This window comes from Stylophora pistillata, chromosome 6 (assembly GCF_964205215.1).
Source record: "Stylophora pistillata chromosome 6, jaStyPist1.2, whole genome shotgun sequence".
In the NCBI taxonomy this organism is placed as follows: Eukaryota; Metazoa; Cnidaria; class Anthozoa; order Scleractinia; family Pocilloporidae; genus Stylophora; species Stylophora pistillata.
Window position 1 is genome coordinate 19969575 of NC_142524.1, and position 11749 is coordinate 19981323.

General features: G+C 38.1%; 1 protein-coding gene across 1 annotated transcript; it reads left to right on the forward strand.

Moving 5' to 3' along the window:
- The first annotated feature begins 6403 nt into the window (after positions 1–6403).
- Positions 6404–11264, forward strand: LOC111330556 (uncharacterized). The gene is made up of 6 exons (XM_022935428.2): positions 6404–6605; positions 7982–8274; positions 8398–8512; positions 8818–8854; positions 10037–10163; positions 10336–11264. Exons 1-6 carry the CDS (start codon positions 6467–6469, stop codon positions 10834–10836), a joined length of 1212 nt encoding a protein of 403 aa, XP_022791163.2. The 5' UTR covers positions 6404–6466; the 3' UTR covers positions 10837–11264.
- The last annotated feature ends 485 nt before the right edge of the window (positions 11265–11749 follow it).

Here is an 11749-nt window from a genome sequence, read left to right on the forward strand (position 1 = left end):
GTATTATTTTTTGAAATGAAAGTTGCCCGAAAATGTTGGCGTCTCCGATTGTTTTGTTGATTTTGTAATTAAATGGTTTTTGCTAGAGTTAACAAATGTAACCAAAAAAAAAGGCCATCAACAGAGACATTTATCTTTAAAAGTCGCCACATACCAATTTGTAGTCTTCTTAGTTCTTGCTGAATATCTTTCAGCTAAAATTTTCTCCAGCTCCTGTTCCGATAAATCCGGGAACGGGCCTGTTGTGTTTCGTTTTCGTTGTGCTTGTTGACTTGACTACTTGCGGGAAGGTCGAAATCCAAAACCGGAAAAGTTTGGTTGGCTTTCCATTTACTGATATCGCTTTCCGAAACTCTAACTTAAGGAACTCACACGACGGAAATTTTGCAGCTATTTTGAAACTGTACACGTCATTTTATTGAGCACGGCCGTGCGTACATAAAGATTTTGTTCATGTTAACGCAATATGAATTATATAGGACTAGCGCTCGCGATATGTTATAAACCCTTATCTTTATATACATATCTAAGCGCACGTTGATTTACCCTTTCCATTTTCCTTGTATTCCTTTCCCCACAGTGGTGTCATATCTGGTTACAATAATTAAAGTGAGGTAAAATAAATGCGCTATAAAGTGCTTCCTTGGTTTTATGAGGCAGGATATTTTTGAGCCTATTTAAAGCATTAGCCTGACCCGCCACCTTTCGACAGATTGATGCAACATGAGCATCAAATTTCAGCTTGTCATCCAATGTTACACCTTATAATTTTATCTCACTGGAAATAGGTATTGGCCTCCCTGCGCATTCTAACTGGAAATCACAATCAGTGTTTCCTAACATCAAACCCTGATATTTGTCTGGATTTGCTACCATCCCATCCTGTCGAAACCATTGTGTTGTACTGGCTAAGTCTCAGTTTATACCTTCCTCCAATGCTCGGGGATCATGGTGTGATAAATAGAGTTTAGTGTCGTCTGCATAACTAAGAAGTCTACAATTCTCAACCGCGAATACAAGGTCATTCATAAAGATGTTAAATAATAGCGGTCCTAGCAATGACCCTTGTGGTACTCTGGTATGCACACCCATCCACGTGGCGAAAGTATTCCCTAACTTAACCCGTTGATATCGGGAAGATAAATAACTCCGTAAGAGTGAAACGGAATTTTTTTCAAGTCCATAAAAATTAAGTTTCTCAAGGAGCAGATCGTGGGGTAGGCAATCGAACGCCTTGCTAAGGTCAATCGCTACCGTTCCAGTGATATTGTGCTTGTCAAGTTCAGCTCTCCAGTCCTCTGTTAAGGCTAAAAGAGCCGTGGGACAACTGTGAAATCTGCGATAAGCAAACAAGTAATCATGAAATATTGATTTAAAATGCTCAGTCAACTGCATGTGAATGATTTTCTCAAATACTTTTGAAAAAGCAGGCAATACGGTGACCGGTCTGAAATTCGTCTTGTCTAAGGCACTACCCATTTTGTGAAGGGGTGTAATTTGGCCTCGTTTCCAGTTATCCAGAACTGTTGTTATGATGGTATTAACTAGATCACTTAGAGGCTTTGCTATAGAGCCAGATGAAGCTTTAACAGCCTGTGGTGGAAAAAAGTCGTATTCCTGTGGTTTGTTCGTCTTGAAATCTTCAACTACCATTTTCAAAACATGATGGTTCGTGAACCGAAAACTAAATACATTGGCTGCTTCATTGTTTACCTCAGGAATTCTCTTTAAATGAGTCTGGTCACTGAAAGCACTGTGATCATAAATAATTAAATCCTTCGTGATGTTAGTAAAGTACTCATTAAAGGTTTCAGCAACTTCACTCTGGTCCCTGATGATTCTGTCATTCTCTTTGAGAACAATAAAGTCCTCCGACCTGTGCCTTCTGGTAAGCATTAAAGGCCGCAGTGATTTCCAGAAAGCTCTCGGATTACCTGCTCGCGAAGTGCATAGCTGATCAAAATGATGTATAATAGATTGACGACACATAGCAACCACACGGTTTCTTTGACATCTGTATGCCTCCCAGTCATCTGCTGATCGTAGTTTTCGGCTTCCCGACCTTTCTATTTAAAAATGGTATAGACTAATTTATGATCGCTGAGACCTGTCTCCAGAGACCCTGATTGTAATTCAAAGCAGGCACGTTCGTTGCTATAATGTCTAAACAAGATTCTTTGGTGAGAGAAATTCTGGTCGTCTGTGTAATAAGATTTTGAAGATCATAGACATCACGGATATCTAGCCACACCCTTCCTTCTTTGCCATTATCTAGCGGATGTAGAATATCACAGTTCAAGTCTCCTAAGCATATTATGTTTGGACGATTAGAGATCGCAGCATCCAAGAAAGTAGACATCTCACTCCTGAAAGTGTTAATGTTTACAGATGGTGGCTTATAGCCACATAATAAAGAAATATGTTGTTGGCCAATATGAATATTGACCAAAATAGCCTCAACCTCGTTGGATTTAATTCTTAGACAATCCGAAGGTATAGAGTTACGAACGTAAACCACTATTCATCCTCCTCCTTTCTTCCGATCCCCTCGATACATTTTAGCCGGTGATAGCAAACTGCGAGTCAGGAAAAGTTTTATCAATTTTTGTTTCTAGAAGGCTTAGAATATCAAAGACCTCTATCCACTCAAGGACCTCGCTGAATTTTCCGCATAAGCTGTTAATATTTAGACTTCCAATAACACAATATTTGGATCCATATTTTGACAGGGTCTCAGTTATTTCAGCTATTCCTGTATTTGAGTAGCCCTGAGAGTCAGATACATTCAAGCATTCAAAGGTTTTGTTCAGTGATTCAACGCCTGAGTCTCCTGCGAAAAAAGAATCACTTAGTGGTGGCGGCAGGGCACAGCTTGTACAGGTCCACTCGATGTCAGGCTTGCTGAGGTAGTACTGGAAAATTGTATGTGACATCTGTAAGCATTTAGCGTGCGACCACTTGTTGCAACTAGCACACAAAATGGCGTCTTGATTCTTCCTCACAGCTTTATCACACTCGCTACAGGGAAATTTTTGCGGCGGTTTCGTCTTTCTAGGACCGGGGTTTGCCTGGATATCACCACATACCAGGACATCTCTCACCAGATTAAAACTGCTCGTTTTCCTGGAAGTGTATGGTACCCGGCATGTCGAGAAGCGCTTTGCTCGAAACTTAAAACTGATCAAATTTGTGTCAGCAAGTGGCATCTCGGTGGAAAACCAAAACATAGATGGTAAAGCAGCAGCCTGCAGAGCCCTTTGATCATTACTTCACCGTATGTGAGCTTCTTCGCGTAGAATAATTGCAGTCGTTAACAATAAAACTAAAAGTTCAAGCGAGTTCGGCAAGGTGCGACCGGCCGCCATCTTACATTCCTCATTTTGATAATTAAATGCAAACGAAAAAAATCTATAAAAGGAAAAAACTGATTCAAAAGGAAAGGTGTTTCAATTGCAGAGGAGAGATAATCTCCATTCAGAAAAAAAAAAAGAGGCACGCTTCTCAAATGCGAAATTTTTAACTGGCCAGATTTGTAACATGGATAATCACACCTTATATCTTTGAAAAGCCATCGATACAAAGTTTTATGCTTGACCTGATACCGCAGATAATGCGAGCTTTTCCGAAAACTGCCGCTGAAAATCAAGAGAATTAAAGTTTATATTCTGCAGGATATTCCTACTGGCACCCAAATTACCATATTTAGTATGGTCATTTGCAAAGCTTCAGTCAGACACTTGTGGTGTGCTCCTTGCAGTACTGAGACATATCAAGAGCTGGTGAAATTATTCCCATATACATTTTATACATTTTGAAATGAAAATTGTGTCATTTTTAAATGCCTTCTCTAACTATGTAATTTAAAGATACCCTTCTAGGTACACCTAATCCAAGTAAGGTTCTAAAAGTTTAACATTCTCTACAAGATAATAGCATCTTTGATACGTAAAAGATGTGATGGAGGTGTATGCTATAGGCGCTTTGGACACTTTTATCAAGACCCAATAGTTAAGTGGGCCGTCATCGCACAATAAAAAAATTGCTCTCTGTTCAGTCAGTTTTCCTCAGATTAAAAATTAGAAGAAACCTTTTTCCCCGTAGCTGGAAAAATTGAATCTATGAAGTCCATCATTACTGTTCTTGCTAATTGAAGAAAATTAATCAACATTTATCTTGAAATGAAGGCGGTATGGAACGTTAATTAGTTGAAATAACATGAAAGGATGATGTTTACTGCATACGTTAGTTCAAGTCTGTTGATTCCAAGCACTCACTTTTTTTCTTCTTCTTCTTTCCTTTCGTGTTAACAACAGCCAATAGTTACCCAGGGAAGCTTAATTATAACCTCTATTATATTCAAGTTTTTAAACTTAAAAGTTCCTCTGTCACCAAAAATGAAGTGGTAAAATTAAAATGCAAATTTGACTACTTACAGATTGCAGAAGCTGTTAAAGACAAAAGGCAGAAGTTTTTCACGTTCAAAATTTACCAACGCACCCTCGGAGAGAGTGTAATAGGTTAACTCGATGTCATGCAATTTCATTGTCCTACAACAAAGCGTTTACTATTTCTTGAAACGCAACACCTGTTTTGAACAAGGCGGAAGTAACAAGAAAGTACTGCATAATGTGTTGAAGTTTTCATGAATTGCACTGTCGTTTTTGTTTTAATTACTTCGGCCCATGCTTCTCAGGAAACATTTAAGTGTTATCTTGATGAGATGTGCAATCAGGAAATCATAAAAGTAGACCAAACCAAAAACGAGTTGTATCAGGCATTGTTTTTCCCCTTCCCCCTTTCGTCAAAACTGAAAGAGCGCCTGATCGCAGATTACGTCGATATCGTCAACAGTACTCTAAACCTATAACCCAGAGACGGCGACAAGTGGAGCAGCAAATTACTGACTGAAATAGGTGGGAATACGTGATGGTTTTTATAATATCCTGGTAAGTAATATGCTGACAAATCACGTGAGTAAAAATGAACCCCGCGCATAGGTTCAGTGACGTTCAACAGTTGGGAGAATAATTCAGTCAAAAGTTCCCTTACAGTTTGTCTAGTGTTCGTGTCATGATCTTTTTTGTTCCTGATTTCAATTGGCTTGGCTTTATTTTCCATTGCGTGACCTGAACTTTTATACGTCGCCACTCACCCAAAAATCATGGGAAAATATGTCCACTGTACAAAGAAAAGTATCACAACCTTAAAAAAGCCAAATTCTCCCAAAGCTGTTCTAGATGGCGCGAAAACGGCGAGGAAAATATAACGACGCAGCAGGAAATGTTTTGCCCTTTTCCAGTCTTCTTGATATTCGGTCAACATAACTGAAGTTTTAAATTTCCTTTGGCTTTTGCCACTAAATGTTAAAAAAAAATTAAAGGTTCGATGGCATGGGGAGAATTAGTCGGGCAAGATGTGATGGGACGAGGCAAATTTGGAGTGGTTCTTGTCACGCCCACAAACAAAATTGTTACACGCTCTCTAACTGATTATGACAGGTGTCAGATCGTGATGTTTCAAAGTTTCCTTGGAAGCCTTTTAAATCACCTTTATCATTACACATAAACAAATATTTCGGTCAAACTTCTGTATTTAATTTGCATTACCTCTGTCTTAACTTCCAATTGCTTTCTCAAAAATTTTTCAGTTTACATAGGATCTTGGCGTAATTACATCCCTTAAACATTCGCGTTCTTCTGGAAAGCATTTCGTTACGTTTTATAAAAAAATAAAAATGTTATTCACCAACCTAAGTCAGGCAGAGACCTCGGGCACAGATTTTCCCAATACGGTCCCTCCCCCGACTGGTGAATAACATAGATACCCTTCCAGGTAATTAGAACGTGCAATCAAAATTATCAGATTTATTCAAGAATGATTTATCCGCTCCGACGAAGGGCTAACGCTCGAAACGTCAGCTTTTATAATCGTAACGGTGGCCAATTTACCATTTCAACTTTGTTGATATTTTCGAATTATTTCGTTACCCCCACCGACGCAGCCCCAAACAGTTTCTTTAGAGACTATCAACCTTTATTTATTCAAGAACTGAATGGCTTCGGTTGAAAAGGAAATTAATCGATCACTCACTCTCACCATCATTAGCAAAGAAAAAGAGGTCCTTTCTTTTTCAACTAAATAACCTGTTTCCAGGTTTCCAGCCGTCGTCGATTGGCTACAATGTAGTGAGGAAGTCGATTCTGTTTTCCCATTAGTGAATTTCTCATCAACTCTGGTAAACGAATAAGAAGAAACCATTTCTTTAGCTCTGTTACAGCTCTTTGTCTTACTATTCAAATGACTGGCTACAGGTGTGTCTGGTCGCTACCAATTGGCTAGAACTTAATCAACAACAAATAATCCCCAAGATCTTAAAAACAGAAAACAGGAAGTCAATTGTGCCACCGCATTGCACAGTGTTTCGTCTTCAAACGATAACTGGTTAAGTTCCTGATGCACAACTTTAATGCGGCACCAAGTGCGCATGCATGCGAAGCTAAATTTCATCTCGTACCTCCGGAAATCAGTCATGTCTGCTGATTTCAAGCGTCATCTCATTCTCTTTTGCGTGTCCTCCCTCTTCACCCCAACCATCTGTTCTACAGGTAAATACTTTATTATTCCCTTTCTCGGATTTTTTATCTGTTGAATTATTGCATCAAGAAGTGTGATGTCTATGCTATATAACATTTCATTCCAAAAATACTACTCCTTTAAAATACATTTTTTTTTAAGAAACAAACCTTTTAATCTTCATACCACCATAAATACGGCTTTATTATAAAGCGAATATAACTTTTTTGTTATCTTGCATCGGTAATAGAGTATAAAATTTTCATCTGAAACACTTCGAAGCAGTCTGTGTTAGGAAGACTAATTATCAGTCATATTTCCACGCACCTGTGTAGATCACATGTTTTGAACCAAACTTTAATTCGTTTCCATCGTCTGCCATTGAAAATGCTTATTTCACACCTAACCTAGTCCTTTCTTTTACTCTTTATACTTCTTTGAGGAGGCTTTGAAATTTCACTAGAATTCTCACTCGGTTGGTTTTAGGGAGAAACAAACGAAAAGAAAAACATGCCCTATTTAAAATTACAGTTTATAATACACAAGATGTGTTTCAAACAAAGTTAGGTTAATAAACCAAACATAAAATGATTTTTGAAATAACCATTAGATAAAAACCTTTACCATCTAGGCTTTCATAGTTAATATGGTTAATCTATGGTACAAAATATTTATATTCATTAAGTCTTCACTTCAAATAGAAAAACAGAATCGTTAGGTTTGGCCGTTCAATGGCTTGCCTTTCGGGAACTGAATGATGAATCCTAAATATTTCATGAGGTCATTCTTCTAAACTTATTTTTATGTTCCTCGAAATAAAAAAAAACACACAATTTCCTTTTTATTGCTTCTTATGCAGCCAAAAAACGTAATTGAAGTATAGAGACAAATTAGGGGTCCTCCTTTTAGGGAAATGTTTTCTGGTAGAGTTCTCTCCCGGAGGAGTAAGAATGTTAAAATAAGTGTATTATACCGCAACTGTTTGAAAAATAAATGAGGCTTCTGGAACACTAAGAAGACAGAGAAACCGAGAAAAATATTCATTATTGGGGCTTTGCTTTATATGGATATTAAAGATGATGTACAGAGTATGTAAAGTGTTTTGACGTTACGCTTTTTATGTTTGGTGACACATTTTGAAAACATTTCAAATTCAAAGCTTTCGCAATACTCATAGTAATTACAAATAGCAAATGTTATAAATTGAGAAAATTTGCCAAATTGTAAGGGGTTCGTTTATTCTTCCCCCTAAGACAGAAGGGCGACTCGATTGACTTGTAGGAAATACTATTGTCTAGAACAATATTGAGAAAATCTATATACAGAATTAAACCTAGTATTCACTTTAAAATATCTTTAACACCATTTGTATATACATATAGCTAAAGTTCGTTGTCTTCCGCTTCAGAAACAAACGGTTTGAAGCAAGACGGGTTTCCTCTGGACAAGACATTTAAGCAGCGCCACTTTTCAAAAGAACACTTCCATTATCTGAACGTAACTTCAGTTGGAATATTCAATTTTTACGACCTCTTAGACTGCGTATTTAAATGTATCACAAATCCGCTATGCCTCTCGATAAACATGGCCGCCTCCAAAGAAGCAGAGGGAGAAGTTTGGTGTGAATTGTTATCTTCAGATAAGTACAGAGACGCCGAGAACTACAACGAAAACACAAGCTCGCATCATTTTTCCTTTCAGGTAGGCACTTTTTCTTGGGCGAATAATGCAATTGCTGACTTTAAAGATATATGCGCCATTCATCTCAACCACTATTCAAGCATTCACTGGTCTTAACATTAATTATTTATCTATTCATTTCAGTCTTCTTGTTCTTCTTCGCCATGTCAAAACAGAGGAACCTGCATCCCGAATTACAAATACCACTCTTACGAATGTCTCTGTGAACAAGGTTTCGTGGGAGAATTTTGCGAGAAAGGTAATTGACATGTCAATATTTCCCATCTACATTCAGTATGAATTGTCGCTAAAAAATGTCCTGGGAGGGCCTATGTTTTATGTTTCTGCTCTTCTCTTGCTTTTTCTTTTTTTCTTCATTATCAACACTCAATTTTTTTTTTTCAATTTAGATGTTGATAGATGTTGTGAATAGGAAATCGATTAAGTAGAATTAAATATCACACTTAAACTCTGAATGTGAAAGAAGTGGATAAATGGATGAATAAATAAATAAATAGAAAAATGAGACTTATTCTGATCTTTCTTTTACGTTTTTCCTCTTAGGCTTAAAGTCGTGCAATGAATTGCATAACGTCTACAGGTAAGTCTATTTCTGAGTATTGTTCAGCAATTTGAATCCAAAATTACTATCAAGCAACTCAATTGATGAAATCAAATTGTTTTTCCACACAAATAATCCCATCATTATTTGAGCCCCGTCGTTCACGAGACGAAGTTTATGTTAGTGATCTCTCTTCTACCATTACCCAATATTCTCTCCTAAGCTTGATTAAGACAGCTTTGGTAATATATAAAAGATACAACAAACAATAATACGTGCACGGTTGCAAGAAATATTAATGTTTCATTATGATTCATCAAATGTTTTTGCGAGCGCGCTATTGGTCGAATCGCATTACGTGACGGAATATTCTCAACCAAATACGGGGAAAAAATACAAATACCTTAATGCTATTTTGCCAGTCTAAAATGCTACATGATATAATTACAATATCGCGCGAGCTCGGATTTCGTAATCGGAAATGGACCTGAGATGACCTCCGTCTGGCGAATTTCGGAGCACGCTTTCCTTATTTACGATCCCTTAATTATTTTTGCTCAAGCGTGCGTCTAAACGCAGCACGTGACCAAATATCCCCCAGCTAACACTCACGTTTAAATCAAGATGAGAGGGGGTTTTGTGGTTATTACACAAGAAAGGACATCTTTTTTGTTCACTAAGTCGTATCAGAGAACTCTCAAAAGAAATCTTCCCACGGAGTAAACAGTAGGCTGTTCGTAAAAATTTTTTCACCCGCGTTGCAAAATATTTGAAGGATGATAAACACAATAACCTCTTTGGCGCAAACCTTTGTACAGAGATTTCTCTGCGTACATAATCTGTTCTAAGATGCGAACAATTTTCCGAGAGCAAAGCTCGAGGAAAACTATGAGTGATACAATGAGCCTTCGTTCTTTTAAAATTTCTTCTTTTATTGAGGAATGGTTCAGTAGGTTGCCAGGCTGTAACAGGAGTGATAAACGCGAGTGATCGTTTTCAATGAAATCATCCACTTACCATGATAGATGAAGTCACCTTCTTGTTGGAGGTTTGCTTAGGAGGCGTTCTGGAGAAGGCTGATATTTCATCAACAGAGAAAAAAATCATCTCCAGTAGTCCACACAGCTTTTTGTATTAGTACTACATTAACATCATCATCATTGTAACGATTAAATCATTCTTTTTGATTTGTTAGTCAAGGTTATCAATTTTTTTTAATAGATCTTATGTCAGTCAACTGGTTACTCTCCGTGTGGACTCCAAACCAGTCTCTGTTCTCTGTCACATGGGAGATTTTGGATGTGGAAATGGAGGATGGACGCCGGTTATGAAGATTGACGGAACCAAGGTGACTATTTTTCCTTTTTATAGGGTCTTTCATTTGTGTTTACAATAATCAAAGCCGGTTCACTGCACAGCCATAAATCTTACAGCGTTACCAAAGTATGTGGTTGGATAGAAAAACTATTAGTTGCTGAAGATTGTTGTTATTGTTATATTAATGAATTACTCTTTTTCAGAGCACTTTTCATTATCACGCAACATATTGGAGTGATCATGAAGAATACAACCTCCCTGGGGGGAAAACTGGCTTTGACCGACAGGAAACTAAGCTACCCACTTATTGGAACACATCCTTCTCCAAGATCTGTCTCGGTATGGAGATCGACCAACAGCTCAGGTTTATTGTCATCAACAAGCAGGCCGACTCTCTGTACTCACTGATCGCTGATGGGCGGTACCGTGCCACCTCACTGGGTCGTAACAAGTGGAAAAAGTTGATTGGCTTAAAAGCCTCTTTACAGAAAAAGTGTAACAAGGAAGGGTTCAATGCCATTTGTAGTATGAGTAGATATTCTAAAGCAAGAATTGGTATTGTTAGTGACAGCCAGAAATGGTGTAACTCGTGTAACTCAAGGATCGGATTCGGTACAGGAGGAGTCCCTGACAATTCCATCACGTGTGGTAACATGGCAACCGGTAATTCAAATATTGCCATGGGATACGTCTTGGTACAGTGAAGGGGAACTTCTGCAAATTAAACCAATAATTAATTTAATCATCAAGGTACATACTTCTCGTATTTCGAGAACATTCCTTGGATATGGACCCACGTCAGTGTAAATGTAAAGTTTTATCCTAGATCAATCTCTAGCCATTTTTTCTAATCTCCTGCATCGGAAATTGAAGATACTGAAATTATCTCGTGTAGAAAAAGATTGAATAATAGTCATTGAAATCTCAGATAAAAGTTAAGAATCTGCCGTAAGTCACAATTATTAGCCTAGGGGGTAGAGGTGGAAGGGCCAAACACCACTTCCCCCCTGCGTTTCGACTGTCAAATTATCGTTATAATCCCTAAAAGATCGAAATGGGGAAAAACGGTTAGGATTTGTGGCCTAATTGTATATTGGAACGATACTTGAATAAAATAGACTACCTTTCTCCAGATGCATCTTTTCTTGTCTTTCTTCAGTAGAAGAGTTCTGGATTTATCAGCTTAACTAATAAGCCCAGAATTAAAAACGCGGCAGAATTCTTCTCTGATAACTTCCTCGGTCCCTCCGAAAAGACTTGCTGCTTCGATGTAACACTCTTACTAGACTCAATACTCATCTCGTGTCCCAACCACATCACCAGTTTTTCCCAAAAGCCCTCATACCGCATTGGTATGAAGATCAGATAACAACTCAAGTTCATTCCTATCAATAAGCAAGCGGACCCCAGGCCTCTCTACAGACCCGATGCAACATGGAGGGTTTTAATGCTGCTTGTAGCCAGGGAGGCTCTAAAGCCAGAATTGTTACCGTTAGTAACAGCAACGAAAATTGCAAGTCGTGCAACCCAAGGACCGGATTTGGCGTAACTCGAAGACGTGTGGTAACGAAGAAATGTAGAAAATGGAAAAAGGAAAAAAAAAACGCATCGTAGCCA

Bases quoted from the DNA above. Each gene is read 5' to 3' on its own strand.
- LOC111330556 (XM_022935428.2), top strand. From the start codon at position 6,467: ATGCGGCACCAAGTGCGCATGCATGCGAAGCTAAATTTCATCTCGTAC. The intron at 8,513-8,817 runs GTAATTGACATG...TTTTCCTCTTAG, and splicing joins GGGAGAATTTTGCGAGAAAG to GCTTAAAGTCGTGCAATGAA. The intron at 10,164-10,335 runs GTGACTATTTTT...ACTCTTTTTCAG, and splicing joins TGAAGATTGACGGAACCAAG to AGCACTTTTCATTATCACGC.